The sequence below is a fragment of the Rhipicephalus sanguineus genome, chromosome 3, assembly GCF_013339695.2.
Source record: "Rhipicephalus sanguineus isolate Rsan-2018 chromosome 3, BIME_Rsan_1.4, whole genome shotgun sequence".
Lineage (NCBI taxonomy): Eukaryota > Metazoa > Arthropoda > Arachnida > Ixodida > Ixodidae > Rhipicephalus > Rhipicephalus sanguineus.
In genome coordinates, this window is record NC_051178.1 from 222,332,134 (window position 1) to 222,351,622 (window position 19,489).

Below are 19,489 nucleotides of genomic sequence, written 5' to 3' on the forward strand. Positions count from 1 at the left end.
CCCTCGTAGAATAATAGTGGAAATATAAGCTCTGTAAGTACAAAGATTATTTACATAAATGCAAGAATATAGGCACTAGTGCCTATCATGCCACCGCGCGATGCTGTTTCTCAACGCGGTGAACACCGCGTTGGCTGGCTGCACATGTTTCGGAAAAAAATTTTTTTTTTCTGATCAACTTTCCTAGCATAGTTTGCAGTTCTGGTATTTTTCAATTTTCCTGTGTATTTGTTGAAATTGTAGCGAAGCTTATTGGAACTCTAAAGTGGGTCGTCCTCTCCGGCCCCTTCTAGTGGGTTGCCCTCTTCGGACAGAGCGCAGCTCAGAGTCGGCACCCGCCTTGACTGTCGCAGTCGTTTATCGTCGCCGAGTGCCCGCAAATAAACGTCTTTATAATTTGGTGGAGGGTGCTGGGCTTTCACAACAACTTCGGCCCTCATCCGATGCCCCTGGCTCTTCGATCCCGTACCCTGCCGCCTACGATGCCTCAAGACGCCTCCCAGCAAACGGCCCCGCCTACACCGACCTCATGCCCAGGTGTGCCTCGTATCCGCGACCCTCCGGTCTTCACTGGCGCAGATGGCACCGACGTAGAGGACTGGCTCGCGATTTACGAGCGCGTGAGTGTCCCCAATAAATGGGACGAGGCAGGAAAACTGACTAACCTGGTTTTCTACGTCGCGGGTGTGGCGGGCTTGTGGTACAACAACCACGCATCGGATTTTACAACGTGGTCCGACTTCAAGACCGCCATTATCAATGTGTTTGGCCGCCCTGCCGTTCGTAAGCTGCAGGCCGAACAGCGCTTACGTGAACGCGCTCAGCAGGCCGGTGAATCATTCACCAGTTACATTGAAGACGTCCTCGATTTCTGTAAGAAAGCCGACGCCACCATGTCCGAAGCTGACAAGATCCGGCACATCATGAAAGGGATCGACGACGACGCCTTCACCATGCTGCTCGCCAAGAACCCCAGCACAGTGGCTGAGGTCATCACACTGTGCCAAAGCTACGAGGAGCTGCGCCGGCAGCGGCTGATGACGCGTCGACCTCCATCGCGCGACACCGACCTCGCTGGCATGTCGGCTATTTCGGACCACTCCGGCTTGCTCGCCGAAATCAAGTCCTTCGTGCGCGAGGAGATTGCACGCCAGTTCTCTCTACTGGCCTTCGCTCACCCGCAGCCTGTTGAACAGCCGTCGACCCCACTGCTGCCTCCCCTACGCCGGGCTATTGAGCATGAAATCGCGGAGGTCATGCCGGAATACCACCAACCTCCTCGGGCGACCGCGCCACTCAGTTACGCGCAAGTTGTAGCCAGGCCGCCTCCAGCGATCCCTGTGGTTCCCCCACTTACCTACGCCGGAGCCGTCGCCAGGCCTCAGGCCTTCGAAGAGAGTGTGCCGGCTGCGTACGCCGGCGTTATCCATACGCCACGACTGCAGCCTACCATGCAGTCATACCAGCAGCCACCTCGTCCCTCGCGTCCTGCGACATGGATGGGACCTAGCCCGGCAAGCCGATGGCGCACTTCCGACAACCGCCCCATCTGCTTTGCGTGCGGTTGCGCCGGTCACGTCGCCCGCTATTGCAATCGCATGCAGCCGCCTCGAGTCGGATCGACCGTCACCAGCCAGTACAGCCGTCCATATTACGAGCCGCCGCCGCCTATGTCACCGACTTCACGCCCGTCTCCATCTACCCGCCGTTCGCCATCCCCAAGACGCCGCTCACTGTCACCGATGCGGCCTCGTCCGGTCGCCCGAGACCAGGAAAACTAGTCGTCGCAGTCCAAAGGGCTGCGACGCTATCGAACTGCCAAAGCCCTCAGCAAAGCCCATCGAACGTAGTAGACGTGTTTGTAGATGGCGTGCGCACATTGGCCCTTGTGGACACTGGAGCTGCCGTATCCGTTATGGACGCTAAATTTAGCCGACTACTACGAAAAGTGACGACGCCGCTTTCCGGGCTCTCCCTCCGTACAGCCAGCGCCCAAAGCATTCACCCGACAGCGGTGTGTACAGCCCGTGTCATAATTCAGGACGCTCTGTACGCCGTCGAATTCATCATAATTTCTTCATGCTCTCACGACGTCATCCTGGGTTGGGATTTTCTCGCTCGCCACGACGCCGTAATTCGTTGCGCACCAGCCGAAATAGAGCTCTCACCATTATCCAATTTGACGCCGGCGAACAGTCCATCGGCTGCGACCAAAGTACTCGTCAAAGACGACACCACAGTTCCTGCAAACTCGTCAACGGCTGTGTCCGTCTATTGCACCGGTCTCCGACACCGTTGCACTTCTTTCCCCCTCTGATCGCGTTTTCACCAGGAAAGGTTTGCTGGTGCCATTTGCGACCGTGCAAGTCACTCAGGGCGACACCGATATTTTCGTTACGAACCCATCCCCGTACATTGTTAGGTTGGTGCGAGGGGAATGTCTCGGCCGAGCGGAAGCCCTCGAAGACGCACAAGTTATGGACGCACCGGGTGACACGCACTGTGCGAGCTCCCGTACGCTCAGTGCTGTTTCCACATCTGACTCGTCACCCGCTGATGTATTTGCTTCCTCAATTGCTGAAAACCTTACGTCGGTCCAGCGTTCCCAGCTTCTCTGCCTGTTGGAAGAATTTCGTTCTTCGTTCGATGTCGCGCAAACTTCTCTCGGCCGCACGTCTGCTGTCACGCATCACATCGACACTGGCGCCCAACCACCGCTGCGGCAACGTCCATATCGCGTATCTCCAGCAGAGCGTCGTGTAATTACCGAGCAAGTCGAAGACATGCTTCGCCGCGATGTTATTCGACCCTCAAACAGCCCGTGGGCGTCCCCTGTCGTTCTCGTTGCGAAGAAGGACGGCTCTGTGCGGTTCTGCGTGGACTACCGCCGACTCAATAAGATCACCCGTAAGGACGTTTATCCCCTCCCTCGAATAGACGACGCCATTGACAGCCTGCAAGGAGCAGAATTCTTTTCGTCGCTCGATTTGCGCTCAGGGTACTGGCAAGTCCCCATGGCTGATGACGCTCGACCGAAGACAGCGTTTGTCACACCCGACGGCTTGTACGAATTCAACGTCATGCCGTTTGGGCTGTGTAATGCGCCCGCGACCTTTGAGCGCATGATGGATTCCGTTCTGCGCAACTTGAAATGGCACACGTGCCTGTGCTACCTCGACGACGTCGTCATTTTCGCCCCGGACTTCTCCACGCATCTTCAACGCCTCAGACTTGTTTTGACCCGTTTGAGCGACGCCGGGCTACAACTGAACCTAAAGAAGTGCCGATTTGCAGCACGGCATCTGACAATACTCGGCTACGTCGTGTCCAAGGACGGAATTCTACCCGATCCAGCCAAGCTTCGGGCCGTGACAGAGTACCCCAAACCTACGTCCGTCAAAGAACTGCGCAGTTTTGTAGGACTATGCTCCTACTTTCGACGCTTCATACGAAACTTCGCGACTATCATATCGCCGCTGACAAAGCTCCTTGGCAGCAACGGGCCTCTCAATACGTGGTCGTCAGAGTGCGACGCCGCTTTCGCGAAGCTCCGTCGTTTGTTGACGTCTCCTCCGATACTACGCCACTACGACCCTACGGCCCCTACAGAGGTACACACGGACGCCAGCGGTGTTGGCCTCGGCGCTGTCCTTGCACAGCGCAAACGTGGGTTCCCGGAATATGTCGTGGCATATGCAAGTCGCACGCTTACTAAAGCCGAGACCAATTACACCGTCACGGAGAAAGAATGCCTGGCCATCATCTGGGCCCTTACGAAGTTCCGACCTTATTTGTATGGTCGCCCGTTTGATGTCGTCACCGACCATCATGCGCTGTGCTGGTTGTCGTCATTGAAAGATCCTTCAGGCCGTCTCGCCCGTTGGGCACTTCGCCTGCAAGACTACGACATCCGCGTACTGTACCGCAACGGACGCCAGCATGCTGACGCCGACGCCCTGTCGCGCTCTCCCTTGCCTGACGACAATGCCCACGGCTCAGTGTCTCCCCTTGCCGTTTCTTCCATCGACATTAAGACAATCGCTACCGAACAGCGCAAGGATCGCTGGATTGCCTCACTGATGGACTTGCTGACGGATCCATCGGCAACACCATCCACTCGCGCGTTGCGTCGTCAAGCCCACCATTTCGCCGTTCGCGACGACCTCCTCCACCGACGCAATTACAGCGGCGACGGCCGCCAGTGGCTACTAGTAATACCCCGAAGTCTGCGTTCTGACATATGCGAATCGTTCCACGCTGATCCGCAGTGTGCGCATTCTGGGGTATCGAAAACTTACCACCGCATCCGCCAACGGTACTTTTGGCGAGGGATGTACCGCTACGTGCAGAAGTTCGTTCGCTCCTGCATCGATTGTCAGCGCCGCAAAACTTCAACGCACCTGTCGCCGGCAGGTCTGCAACCTCTACCTTGCCCTGACCGGCCGTTTGGGCGTGTTGGCATCGATTTGTATGGACCACTTCCTCTGACGTCTGCTGGTAACCGCTGGGCCATCGTCGCTGTAGACCACCTCACGCGATACGCCGAAACTGCCGCCCTCCCAGCCGCTACAGCGCGCGATGTGGCCTCCTTCCTGCTCCACCGATTCATGCTACGTCACGGTCCACCTCAGGAGCTACTCAGCGATCGAGGCCGTGTCTTCTTGTCGGAAGTCGTCGAAGCCATTCTCAAAGAGTGCAACGTTGTTCACCGCAAAACTACTGCTTACCACCCGCAGACGAATGGCCTCACCGAACGCTTTAACCGTACGCTCGGCGACATGCTCTCCATGTACGTAGCCGCCGATCACACCAACTGGGATGCCATTCTGCCCTTCGTCACCTACGCCTACAATACCGCCGCTCAGAGCACCACTGGTTTTTCTCCCTTTTTCTTATTGTATGGCAGGCACCCCTCGCACACAATCGACACAATCCTTCCATACAAGCCGGATCGGTCTGAGTGTGCGCCGATTTCTGCTACCGCCCGACTTGCTGAAGAATGTCGCGAACTTGCCAAGACCTTCACTACGCATGACCAAGAGCGGCAGAGGAGCATTAGCGGTGACAGAATCACTTCTGAGCCGACGTTCCTCCCTGGAGCGCTCGTATGGCTCTCGATCCCTACCACTGCACCTGGACTCTCTACCTGGACATTGTAGCCTGCTCCAAAGCTGCAAAAATTCATAATTGTAGCCTCATTTGACCTCTGTATCCCTCATATACTGCCGAATACCATACCAACCTTCAGATTTCACCATTTTCTCATCCACTGAAAGGTTCCGACGGGGTTAAAAAATAGCGTAGAAGAATCGTTCATGTGTTGCAATAGAGAAGACAAGTGGTGAAGCTTCTCATGGGGTGCGATGGTCGTCTTCTTCAGATCAGACACACTCAAGAAGCCTTGAACCTTTTCCGTGGCATCACTGACGGTGGACGAAGGCCTGGAAATATGTGTCGTTGACACCAACACCAATGCAAGCGCGGGACTTCGACGATTACCATATACACATGGAGTGCGACGAACTTGTTCATCTTCTCTTCAGTAACCTCCCTCCATGGATCCGCCCCTCTCACTGTATGTTAGCTTTTCGAAAGTATGCGTCCACGCATACTTATCTGTGTGGTTGCATATCTCTCTGACGACTTCTGCGGTGAAAAACAACACGAAGACGCCACCGTGCAGCACATCAGAGCGTTGGGTCAAAGTCCACTCCGTGCCGTCTTGGCGGAGAGAACTGCACTCGTTCTGCAGCCGGCGCCAAATGCTCCCGCCCGAATGAAGTTAACACCTTGCAGATAAGAGCTGTTATTTTTAGTACGCACTGGATACGTTTACACCGACGCGCCGCAGTGATAAAACGACCCGAGGAGAAGACGAAACTTACCGGCGGATAGCTGCTGATGTTCCGGGGAGGTTTGACGCACTTTCGCCATCCGTACTGAAGCCTGGCGAATCGAAATAGTCTTCCGTGTCTGTGCTGCTACCACCATCCAGAGATTCCCGCTCAGATTAATCGGAATCCATCGAAATTCGCCGTTTCTGTGGAGCACCCGCAAGCGACGTCGACGCGAAGTCTGAAACAATGAGCGCTCGCCTACCCGACTGCGAACGAGCTTTAAAAATCTCCCCGCAGTGGAAAAATGAAACTCGCAAGCAAAACTGATAAAAGACGTTATTTTACCCTTTGTATTGCGTTAGCTGTCCAGAACCGCTCAGAGAGTGCCAAGACTTGAATTTTAAGTCATCGATAACATACTATCGATGGGGATAGGTGCGGCCACGAAAATGTTAAGGAGCAGTGCCTTTTTTTTCTCTTCTTTCTTTTTCTTGCGGCGCTCATCTGTGAAACCGACGCTAATCGCGGAGGCCACGAACAACCTATAGAGCGTAGTGCGGTGCCGTGTGTCATCAGCGCAAACTCTCCCCAAAGGGCCCTTCAGAGCAACAAAACGGGTTTACTGCAAAGTATTTTTGCCCATGTGTCAGTCAGGGGTATTATACGCTTGTCCCGTAAGGAAGTTAGCATTTCTGGAAGACGCCACACGGCGATCAGAGGGGGTCTTTTCGTGTTGCATTTCACATTTTTTGTTTTGTTCGATCTTCTTTCTGCTTTTCCTATGTCTGTAGGAAACACTAAATCTTCATTTGGAAGTAAGTTCACGTCTTTGTTGATGTGTTCCCCATATTGCTTCGTGCTATGTCACCTTATGGAAAATCAACAAGGCCAAACCGTTAGTAAAAGGTTGTTTAAATAAGCGTGGCCATTACAGCGGCAGCAAGAAAGGAGCCTTCCCTTCTTCTTTTGTTTTTGTCAGAGACACATGGTCCAAGAGGGCAACACAGGCAGTCACCACCAGTGGCTATATAAAAAAAAAATTACAAAATATTAACAGAAAAGCTTTGACTGAGCTGAAGCGAGTCAGAGGAGGGGGCTCGCACTGATGACACGCTGTTGGGTAACAGGTGTCTCAGCTTGCGACTGCTTCTGCGCAGAGCTGATAGACGGAGCGATCAAGGCGACGGTGAGTTAAGGCAAATTTATATACATGTATACAGAGGCTTTACATATTCGGCGCTGGGGCCGACAGCTTATTGGGCTCGCACAGCGGTGCGACGACGACCCGGGACTTCTTCGTTCGCTGTCTCGCTGTCTCTCTCTCTCCGCGCAGCTTGGTTCTTTTATAGCCCTGGGCGATCGCTTGCATCAGCCAGGAGCGCGAAGCCTCCAATCAGGAACCGCCGTTGGTCGCTGGCTCGAACCGGATCCGCGGATGAGAGGGCTTGCCGCACGTTGCGGGAGAGATTTCCTTCGGTTGCGTCAGACGCAGCGCCGGAGTTGCCGGGGATTGCGTAAGGCTCCCGCCTCGTTGCATCAGCTGGTGCTGACGCTGGTTGCGTCAGACGCATCGCCGGAGTTACCGGGGATTGCGTAAGACTCCCGCCTCGTTGCATCAGCGGGTGTTGACGCTGGTTGCGTCAGACGTTTTACCAGCTTGAATGCCTTGTCGAAGCAAGGAAGTTTGGGTTGGGAGCCCTGGCATAACAACGCTCAGCCCTTTCTTGGAAAACGTCTCTAGGTGCAGGGATCGGTCACCATGCGTCTAGAATGACCTCGGCGATGCCGCATTGTCGTCCCCCCTACGAAGAAGATAATGATCGAGTAATTTGACTGGAACTTCTTGGTGCAGTTATGTGGTGGTTGTTTGGAGGATCTGACCAAATCTGACGGGCTCGCCCCGCGTTTTCCCGGGGGTGGAACGGAGGTGGCTCCACACGTTCTTCCCCTTCGGGGCGTCGTGTGGAGACTGTTATCTTATTGGACAAATGAAATGAACAATATTTTCCCTAGCAATCGTCCAAGACATTTAAGCTGGGCTTTGGCCCGCTGGAAGAGGCATCCGCTACCATTATGTAATAAAATGCTCTGTTGGGCGTGTTGGTTCATTCTGTAATAGATTATGGAGAGCTTCTGGAGGCATTTCACATCAAAAAGCATACCTGCCAAGTCTCCCGGATTACCCGGGAGACTCCCGGATTTTGAACGTTTCTCCCGGTTGTACGGGTCATAGGAAAATCTCCCGGAAATCCAGTTTTGCCCCGCGCGTCCAGTGCATTGCGCGCCCCGTGCGTCACGGTGACGCGAGGTGGGACGTTTCATGTAGAGATGCGCTACACGCAATTTAAAAATTGATCCTAAATGTGTTATAGGTTCTATCAGCCGTTAATATTTCGTAGATGATGTGTTTGTGTACACACAAATCTATCCCACAAGTTATCTCGCCTTCAAAATTTTGTGTCGATTACTACTGCTTTAGGTGGAGAGCCCAGCACATTTAAGTGCTGGGCTCTCCACTTAAAGTAGCCGTTACCGATGTCTGTCGAGATAGCGTGTTCGCCAGTGCTTGCGACCGTCCCTGTCTCTACGGCGCCCCTTATGGTCCCTTGCCCGACGAAATAACTGGTAAGCAAGCGACGACAGGCCTCGCATGCGGAGTGATGTTATCGCATGTGCCCTTCGCGCGACGGTGACGGCCGGGTCGTTTCATCTCTGCTTCAACCGCGTTCGTCCTTAGCGCTAGCGCGCATTTACTCGCACGTGAAACAGACGATGCGTAAGCGATGTTATCGGTTTGGACTCTGTACCGCAAAATCCCGCAGACAGTGTCCATATAATTGCTATCACAGTACCGCCCCCCCCCCCCCTTCCGTTGAGTAGACTCCCGGATTCCGTTTCTCCAAACTTGGCAGGTATGAAAAAGAAAGGCACCGATTGTGTTAGCCAAACGTCAGTATGCTTGCGGGGGAGTGAGTTTCAGTTGATTCAGCGGAATTTAAGATAACTTTTTAAATAATTTTTTCTCACTTGATGTGTGCGCAAGCGCGCTTGTGGTGTACTATGCTTTATATACTTATGTTTTTTCTGAATAAAACCAGTTGGTAGTGAGCGCTCGTGTAGTCGTCTTGTCTTGTTGTGTCCCGTCCATTTGCGCTCAATCTATTACCATTATGTAATCAAGTAAACATCTCTTTTGATCTCCCAACATCGCCGTACGTCTTCCTCGCTGCTGCCTCGAAGGCTCCTGGCTGGAAGGCGACTCCTGACAGTGCCCGATGAGGCCTTTCAGGAAAGCATGGCACTCGATCGTCCCACTCGGTACATCCAATGGTGCAGTTGGGGTTAAATGACCTTGGAAGGACGTTCTTGGAAGCGGGCATTGCCTTGTTGAGTGTGATGATAAAAGCCCAAATTGATCGTCGTCCCGCTCCCGAGAGTACAAGGGAGATTTTATTGTGACCCGAGGAGCGGGGGACATTCAGGAAAAAGAAAAGAAGTGTGTCAATACGAGAAAATAGTGTGTCTATAAGTGGTCCGTCCTTTTGAATTTTCAATAGGTGGAGCATTCCAATGCTTTGTTTGAGAAAGGGTTTTATGCCCTCACAAGCTACGAAGTAAGGTCTGTATTTTTTCTACGAAGGAGCCGACAATAATTGGGAAAAGGAGAATCTCCTCTTCGTGCTCTCTCTGTCCACATATCTTTACCCTTTTCTGCTTTCCTATGCACATTTCCAACGAAGGCTTCTTGGATTATCCAAGGTAATAGACGCAAAGACAACAGACAAGAAGAGAGAGACACGCACACACAGGGCGCCACTGCCAACAGTGTCTATGAAAGGCTTCTTGGGCACCGTCACGGTCCCCTCTGGGCTGCTGTAAATATGTGTGACCATCGTCCCCTCCATCTGATGACCGCCGTGAATTTCATTCGCCGGAAAATGACACCATGGGGGAGCGTGGAACCACAGGCAAACATTTGCGCTACCAGTGTAGGCTCCTTACCTTTAGCAAGGTGGCATCAGCTGCAGTGCGATACCGACTTTCGGTGCTGTTGGCTGCTCAAACGACGTTGAAAAAGGAGAGAAGTTTTTTTGTTGTTCCATGAGGAAAAGAAAATATCAAACGGCGAGGGATATGGCTGCGTCGTATCAGAAGGAAGAACTTTGCCACCGAGGGAGGCTTTGCAACATAAATCGATCATTAGTAAATTGGTTTCTGTGCACATGATTTCCGAAGTCTTTTAGATTAAGCTGAGGCTTGATACTACTTGATAGAGATGTTTAAGTTGAACGAAGCAAAAATCAACGTGACATTAGCGGCTTCGTTTTCTCGGACGGTTTTGATAACAATAAAAGCGCGATCGTTCTAGCTCACTCGTATTGGGTCGGGTACTTGAAACCGCGATCGCAACTACAGCAAAATCTTTAGTGTATTATTTTCCCATTTCGGAACATTTACTGCACGTGCAAATACTTTTCACCACAGTCCTTTTTAAAGAACGCTGGTTCCTTTCTCTTGCGTTTCAAGCAAGCACTTCATCGCGCCGCATATGCAATGTTAGAGAAGGAGGCTGCAATAACTTGAAAAATGCAGACCTAATGCAAAGAAATGTGTCTTTGCCTTCTCGCAACCTTCCCTTCAGTTACTGCGAGCTGTGCAATAACCCCCATCCCCCCCAACCGAATTAAGGACCCCCCCCCCCCCCGCCCCAAAGAAGGTCTCTGGATCCGCCCCTTCTGCAGGCTGAGGAGTTGCAGCTGCCCTTTGTCCTTGGTGTCTTTGGTATAGCCCATGGCATGGAGTCATTTCTGCGGGAAGTGAAGAGGCTCTCAGGCAGAAATGCCGCTGCACGAAAATTATCAGCATAAGGTACACACTCGCCATAAGTGTAAAGCATCACGTGTAAACTCAAGTCCATGCAAAGCCTGAACAAAGAGGCCTGCGGACGGGAAGAACAACGTGCATTTTGTGCACTGCAAGTTGCACTGGTTCCCACTGCACCCAAGGTGGTTCAGCGCCACTGTTGAAACTGGTGTGTGAAATGTGACTGGACAGCTCGGCTCATACCATTGCGTGCGAATAAACGAGAGGTGCAGGGAATAGGTGAATGCCTGTACTTAGGTGACAGTGTGTACTTTGAACCCCACACAGCTTTACTGGACTGAATGGCGCAGCTATGAGCATAACCCATCTACTTAATTTGTGCAGTAGAATGAAATGATAAGCTCGCACACACAATTGGCATTTGGTGACAATGTTTGTTGCACATTGGTTTAAATGAGGGACATACATTAAAGGGACTGTCTGCCGCCCTTCATCGCTTTTCTGTTTTGTACCGCAATCGGAAGCATACAGCCTGAAGTGTCCAACCCTGCAGCGGTTTCTCTGGAAAGTGAGTAAAAATTTTTAAAACACAATTTTTCGATCTGCGTTCGGTCTTCTTCTATTGGCGTGAAACATGCCCACAACACTGGTTGGTGGACGCGATGACGATTGTAGTGCCGGTAAAAATTTAAACCGAAAGCACATGTTATTTCTGCAGGATTACATTATTTTTGCTGAACACTAATGTAATGAATGTAAAAGTCGGTTTCAGCGCGCTAGCGGTTAAGTGAAGCCTTATTATACGATTACAGAACACTTCTTTTGCTGTAATCGCAGTCTATGCGTTTATTTTAGCACTGCTGCTGCAATACAAGCCAAATTGAGTCATCAAAAGGAGACTATAAATGCACGCCTTCACAGCGCAGCACATGTGAAACATCCTAACAGCAGTACAGCGGCATGTTACGACCAGCGCAGAGGGCCGCATGGCAAAGCGCATGAGTTGAAGAAGACGAAATCGAAGGCGGCGCCGCAAGCAGCGCCACTGGGCGCCTTTCTAGACGCGTGAGGAAAAAAAAAAGCAAAAAATTACTCTCTGACGCAACTGACCGCTGCCTCAAGTGCATAAAAAACGATTTTAAGTTATACATGTCTGTTTTTAAGCAAAATGAGTCTACCTGCGAGGATTTCTTGTCCTACCAGTAGATTGAACCACATCGCCGTTAGGTGATGCTAGCGGTCATTCTTTCACGATTTTAAACATCAAATTAAAAATATAATTTCTTTTTTATGGGACAAAAGCATGCTCGTTGCCGCCGATGTGACAAACGATCTCATTTTCACCACAATCAGAAAACTTTTTCCGAGTGGTATGCAGTCCCTTTAACAGCACTATTTCGGTTTTATATTACGTTGTAGTGAAAAAGTAATTTTCTACTTAGCCGGGGTTGTAATTTATTTCATTTTTGCAGCCCTGTTTTGGCCACTGTGCAGGGCGTGATGTAGATTTCTTGCTTTCAGGTGAACCGTGAGCTGAAGAAGTTGCTTGTGGCTTCTGTGGGTGAAGACCTGGAAGCACGTGTGCACTTCCTCAGTGAGGACAAGGCACAGCTGGCCGCAGACGTGCGAGCGTACGCACAGCGTTTGAGCCAGGGCCGAGAGGAGATTGACCGGTTGGCTATCCATGCAGACGTCTGGCGCTCAAAGTTCCTGGCTGCCAGGTACGGGAAATTACTCTGCACTTGGCTGCTGCACGGGTACACCACAGATATGCACTGCAACCAAGTTATGCTTGCAGCAGAAAACTCAGTTAAACCATGAATTTGGCTAATGATCGTGGATAACAGCACACCTAAGGTGGACGAAGAGAAGAAGGGGACATACAACACAGTGCTGACTTTCAACTCAAGTTTTATTCAAGAAAAAAAAATTAAGGCAGCTTCACACTAGTGGTGCGAAGCGTGAAGGAAGTGCAGAACTAGGCAGTCTTCTTTGTTTCTCATCGATTTTCTGTTTCTTTCCTCCTCTCCTTCTTTCTTTTTCTCTTTTCCAGGTTCTTAATTTTAATTTTTTTATTATTCAAAATACACCTAAAGGCCCTCAATGCGGGTATTACATAGGAGAGCATATTACAATAAATTGAGAATAATAACAGAGTGAGAAGTCTTTTTTCTCTCTTTATTTCTACTTATTTTTATTTTTCAGTAGTGGTCCAACTGCGCCAATTGTGCCGTTTTGCTACAGTCCTATATCCCTGCACCTTGCTGAGCACATTCGTGTACAGCTTGCGCCAACTGCGCCAAAGTTCACAAGCCCACCTGTTTGCACGACATCGGACCGTTTATGGCCCAAAGTATTCTTGGTCTGGCATCGAACACAGCAGGAGCTTTTCCATAATGATGCCGGTGCCCTCTACTCGCTCTATCCCAGGGATGCACCTTTTGTCACTTTATTCAGCCTATCCATAGTCTGCCGCCGCGTGTGTCTCCGTTGTTGAAAGTTTAGTATGCCGTCGATAGTCTCTATTATTTGTTAGGAAACTGGCGATAACACGTAGAAAAGTGATTTTTTTTCCGTTCGCGAGTCACTCCGTGTACAGTACGTATGTAGCCACCGCGGTCAAGCGGCAACAGCTATCGGCACTGCGCACTGTAAACGGCGTCTTCACGCAAATGAAGATTCGGCCGCGCAAAGGATTGTTTGATGTTTCGTAAAAAAATAGATGCCTCTTAATCGCGCTGTGCAACATTCTTCGGTATGTGCACCGTAAAGCTAAACCTAAATTCTCAGCACGTCTGGCACTATGTGGGGCAGCACTGCAGCTCACGCGCGTCCGAGCGCTCGTTGCGCGTCTTGATTGCGAAACCGACGTAACGCGGTGGCAAGCCAGCGCACGTAGAAACTGAGCCGTGCAGTCAGCCACAAATAAAGAACAAGTGCTCTCACGTACGCGTCCTGAACGCCGTTAGAACAGCCAATGTTGTCGTCAATCGACAATAAAAGTCAGAGAAGTCGCTCCGGCTTGCAAATCTTCCCAACTGATTCCCTCGCGAAAACTATGCTTGCGAGCGTGCTCAGTGCAGTCGCCGTTTGTTCGCAAATTGCACATTGACAAACATTGAGCGGCGCTGCTGTGGGGATTTCTCGCTGTTCACGAACTACCCAACTGCACCGTGCGGTGTCTTCGCTAAGTCCAAAGTGCAATGAAAAACTGTAAATTAATGGGAAACAAACCGGATGTAGTCGCATTAGTCCTCGGCACTTGCTGAACCCCAAAAAGACCTTCAGGCTTCATGCACCCAGTTTTAGGACCCCGTTCAACGGCTGATCCAAGGGTCGGTGATTGTGGGGCAGGGAGCCCGGGTTCGGCCGTTCACCACGACCCCCCCCCCTCCCCATTTAAAAAAACTGTCACGTGGCCTGTTTGTGGGACACCATATTTATTCCTCAACCGTGTAAGTAGCACATGGGGATTCGTACCCGCCAATCGCACCTTGACAACATATTAAGGTGAAAAATTTGTGAAACTGGGTGTCGCTAAAGCCAACGTTTCGACAAGTGGAACTGTCTTCTTCAAAGTTGTCTGGAAGGAGAGGATCTCTCCCCTTCATGGCTGGATTGATCACTGACCCCGCCGAATTTGTACGAATTCATTTTTACCAGTTTTATTTTTTTAGAATACCTTTTTGTGAATATTTGGAAAACCGGGAGTAAGTGCTCATACCGAAGTACTTGAAAGTGAAAGAAGAATGCCTCTAATATTTATTGAGTACGGTGGAGCATCACCCATAGCGATTTGTGGCAGTTATTGAATGAACTATCTACGCAGACGATTTCAAGCAGTATGTTCTCATTTGCAACGAGTTTTCACCGTCTTCTTTCTCGTTTTGTGGTTAGGATTTTTTTCTTTTTAGAATGATTGTGTCACACCTGTCATTCGCAGAAACCATATGTTCCATGCTTGCCTTGTCATTGATGTTTCACTTCAATGCACATACTGTGATTAAGAAACGGCGCAACGAAAGAACACGCAACACTGACGATGAAGAAGACGCGAAGACAAGCGCCGGCTCGCTTCTTGAATCCTTACCAACTCACCCCACTATCAGTGCTACACATATTGTGCTTTGCAGTGAAGCCAGACGATGACACTCTTTTGTGCTAAGAACTTGATTAATGGCTGCTTTCTGTTTGTTGGCCTTGTCTCCTTGTTTAGATTGCAGCAGCATTTCCTGTATGCACACTAATAAGAATATTCACGGAAAATTAGGCATGCTCTGCTCCAATAGTGATCCTTAATTTCATTTTGTCTGCTCCAAACCTGCTCCAAAACATAGTTCCTCCTGCTCCAAATCTGCTCCAAAACAGACCTTTCCCTGCTCCAAAAGTTGCTCCAAATCCTAAACTGGCTGGATCACCACTGATTTTTCTTCCTATTTTCTTTCCTTTCTTTGTCTCTCTTTCTATCTCTCGCTTGATTCCTCTTTTTTTCTGTTTTTATACGTGGTTTTGCCTGCGTTATGCCAAGCGCCGACAGCATACTACAGCCCGGGCCCCTAAAGTGCTCTGCACTTAATATTATTGTCAAGGCGCTTGAAGAGCCAGAGGAAGAAGACTTCTCCTTGGCGCGAGTGCGCACTCAGAATGCTACAGATGATAGTGCTATACGTGGTTTTGCCTGCGTTACGCCAAGCGATGACAGCATGCGACAGTATACGACAGCCCAGGCCCCTAGGGTGCTCCGCATCTAAAAACACAAACATAAGTACACGAACTCAGCACCTCATCAACCTAGCCTTGGTCCTTCGTATTATGAAGGGCCAAGGCCGGGTTAGTCACGAGGTGCTCAGCACATGCATGACCTTCCATGTCGACAGGAAAGGTATTTTGATGCTATTACTTTCCAATTGTTGCCACTGTCATCGCGGTGTAAAGTCGGTAACAGTAAAAGTGTCAAGTTCTGTTATAAGTTGCCTCAAGATGCGGTTTTAGAGGTCACCACAGTTCAGCCCTTTTGTTAGACTGCCACCAGAGTATGGCACCCTCTGTAACCTGTATGTGTGTGCCTATATATGTTCGGGCCCAATAAATAGCGGGTGCACTTTTGTCTGAGCCAGCAGTGTGTACGTGTCGGACTCTGCGTGCCCGTGCAGGGTGTCTACCGACCGGGAAAACAGGGAAAACCGGGAATTCTCAGGGATTTTGGGTAGTCTGGAAATTCTCAGGGAAAACTCAGGGAAATTGTGCTCCCATCAGGAAAAATCCACAGTAACTTTATTGAAAGGCGACGAAAGTCGCGGTAGCGCTTGCTCGATATTTTGTGAACGCATTTTTCAAATCAAACGGCCGCTGCGGCTGCGGGGAAGTGGCGCACCTCGATGCTGTCATCGCCTTCGGAGCGGTAAAGTGGGAGAGAATCCGGCTAATGCGCGGCATGCGGGAACCGCGAACCATGGCACATCGTATCGCGCAATGTTGTCAGGGTGTTCTGTGAGTACGCGGTGTAGTTCTGTAATCTTTCTCGCGCGTGCTGTGCGTTAGTGCCCGATATGGTGTTTTTGTAATCGCCGCGTGTCAAGTAACAAGCATGATTAGTTGTAGAAGCGGTAGCAGTAGATATAACGAGCTTGAGTTATCTTGCACGCGATCGCGATCGTGCAGGAAGCGGATGTCTTCGACAAGGCTCGTATCCATGCTCGTATCTGGCAAGCCATCACGATCGGAGAGAAAAAAGACGCTTGTTGGCTGTTATCGGAGAGCTCACTCGCTCTGATCCCGAGCTTCAAACAGGCTATTTAGGACTCCGCGAAGAATATTGTCACGTGGTCGTGACGTCGACGAAGACAGCAGTCGGCGTTTGCAGAATGAAACTGTTTATTTGGCCGAACTTGTGGCCGGGAAAATGAGAACTAGAACTACAGAAATACACGCTGTACAATGATAGCGGCGAACAGGGCGTCGTCCGTCGATCAACTGACAAGCAGTCAAGCGCGTCGGCTTTTATACAGGCGCTATCGAACTTTCCAGCGATATCGCTGGTGGCGGCGTTATCTCTCGACAAAGCTGGAACATTCTCGTGCGGCGCGCAATCTTAACAGATTGTTCCAAAACAATCGCGAAGCTTCCTACACATCACGGCGAGGCATGCGCAGCGCGTTGCCCACAGTCTTTGTGGGTGGAGCTTACACTCATGAAATATAAGACACGCGGCAATGCCCCCCTCTGAAAAAGCATCGTCCCGATGCTTAAAAACAGAACATGAATACATGCAATACTAAAGAAAACTAATAAAGAAAGCAAAAATTAGAGTCCTCAGGTGCGCTAACGAGCATAGTACGGTTTAAGGCGCACCACATGCACGACCTCGGGTCGAGCTCGGCGCCTCTGGGAGTTCGTGATGCCGTCGGGGACAACCTCGTAGTCGAGTACGCCGAGACGTCGGAGTACCCTGTACGGTCCGAAGTATCGTCGAAGAAGCTTCTCGCTCAGTCCGCGTCGTCGTATTGGCGTCCAGACCCAGACACGGTCGCCGGGCTGGTACTCGACGAAGCGTCGTCGAAGATTGTAGCGACGGCTGTCGGTGTGCTGCTGGGTCTTGATGCGCAGGCGGGCCAGCTGTCGAGCTTCTTCGGCACGTTGTAAGTAAGCGGCGGCGTCGACATTTTCTTCGTCGGTGACGTTGGGTAACATGGCGTCGAGCGTCGTCGCCGGGCTCCTTCCGTAGACCAACTTGTACGGCGTCATCTGCGTCGTTTCTTGGACAGCCGTGTAGTAAGCGAAGGTCACGTACAGAAGGACGGCGTCCCACGTCTTGTGCTCAACGTCGACGTACATGGCGAGCATGTCGGCGATGGTCTTATTTAGACGCTCGGTGAGGCCATTGGTCTGCGGGTGGTAGGCGGTGGTGCGGCGGTGGCTCGTCTCGCTGTACTTCAAGATCGCCTGAGTTAGGTCCGCAGTAAAGGCGGTACCTCTGTCTGTGACGCATGACGCAAGACGATGTTCTCCACGAAGAACTTGGCTACCTCGGAGGCACTGCCTTTGGGCAAGGCCTTTGTCTCGGCGTAGCGGGTGAGGTAGTCAGTCGCTACGACAATCCACTTGTCGGAAGTCGACGTCGGGAACGGCCCCAGCAGGTCCATCCCGATTTGCTGGAACGGCCGGTGCGGTGGTTCGATTGGCTGCAGAAGTCCCGCTGGCTTAGTCGGCGGTGTCTTCCGTCGCTGGCAATCTCGGCAAGTCTTAACGTAGTGGGCGACGTCGGCAGGAAGGCGTGGCCAGTAGTATTTTTCTTGTATCCTCGCGAGCGTGCGGGAAAAGCCGAGGTGGCCAGCCGTCGGGTCGTCGTGCAGGGCCTGCAGAACCTCTGGTCGCAGTGCCGAAGGTACAACGATGAGGTAGTCGGCCCGGGCCGGAGAGAAGTTCTTTTTTACGAGGACGTCGTTTTTCAAGAGAAATGACGCCAATCCCCTCCTGAATACTTTTGGAACAACGGCGGTCCTGCCCTTGAGGTATTCCACAAGGCCCCTGAGTTCCGGGTCGGCTTGCTGTCGTTCAGCGAAGTCGTCGGCACTTATGGTTCCCAAAAAGCAGTCATCATCGTGGCCGTCCTGCGGCGGTGCGTCAACGGGGGCACGAGACAAGCAGTCGGCGTCGGAGTGTTTTCTTCCGGACTTGTAAACGACGGTAATGTCGAATTCTTGGAGTCTTAGGCTCCACCGTGCGAGGCGACCTGAAGGGTCCTTCAAGTTGGCTAGCCAACACAAGGCGTGGTGGTCGCTCACAACTTTGAAGGGCCGGCCGTAGATGTAGGGGCGAAACTTCGATGTAGCCCAGATGATGGCCAGACACTCCTTTTCTGTTGTGGAATAGTTGATTTCTGCCTTTGATAGCGACCGGCTAGCATAACTGATGACCCTTTCCAATCCGTCGGTCTTCTGCACAAGGACGGCGCCGAGTCCTACGCTGCTTGCGTCGGTGTGGATTTCCGTATCGGCGTGCTCGTGGAAATGCGCAAGTATCGGAGGGGTCTGCAGGCGTCCTTTCAATTCTTGAAATGCCTGAACTTGCGACGTTTCCCATCTGAATTCGACGTCGACCTTCGTGAGTTGCGTCAGTGGCTCGGCGATCCGTGAAAATTCTTTGACGAAACGTCTGTAATAGGCGCACAAGCCGAGAAAACGGCGTACGGCCTTTTTGTCGGTGGGCGTCGGGAAGTCAGTGATGGCAGCTGTTTTCCGCGGATCCGGGCGAACACCATCCTTGCTGATCACATGACCCAAGAACAAGAGCTCCTCGTACGCGAAGCGGCACTTTTCAGGCTTCAAAGTGAGTCCGGAGGTCTTGATTGCTTGAAGTACAGCTTCAAGGCGCCGAAGGTGTTCGTCGAAGTTTGAGGAAAACACTACGACGTCGTCCAAGTACACGAGGCACGTCTGCCACTTCAAGCCGGCCAGTACTGCATCCATAACCCGTTGAAAGGTCGCAGGTGCCGAGCAAAGACCAAAAGGCATGACCTTGAACTCAAACAGGCCGTCTGGCGTTATAAAGGCAGTCTTTTCTAGGTCTCTCTCGTCGACTTCTATTTGCCAGTAACCGGTCTTGAGGTCCATCGACGAAAAGTACTTTGCGTTGTGTAATCGATCCAGGGTGTCGTCTATCCGGGGAAGGGGATACACGTCCTTCTTCGTGACTTTGTTCAGGCGACGATAATCGACGCAAAAACGTAGAGTCCCATCCTTCTTCTTCACTAGCACCACCGGGGATGCCCACGGACTCTTCGACGGCTGGATGATGTCGCGCAGCATTTCGTCGACCTGTTTCTTCAC

The 19,489-nt window shown here is 51.3% G+C and overlaps 1 protein-coding gene across 1 annotated transcript in view; it reads left to right on the top strand.

Annotated features, from left to right (window-relative positions):
* Positions 1 to 12,807, top strand: part of LOC119386315 (uncharacterized) — a 70,503-nt gene extending 57,696 nt beyond the window's left edge. Inside the window, exon 3 of the mRNA XM_037653639.2 lies at positions 12,183 to 12,807. Within this exon, the coding sequence (XP_037509567.2) occupies positions 12,183 to 12,482 (300 nt within the window). The 3' untranslated portion in view covers positions 12,483 to 12,807. The remainder of the gene's footprint in view (positions 1 to 12,182) is intronic.
* Positions 12,808 to 19,489: the final 6,682 nt, after the last annotated feature.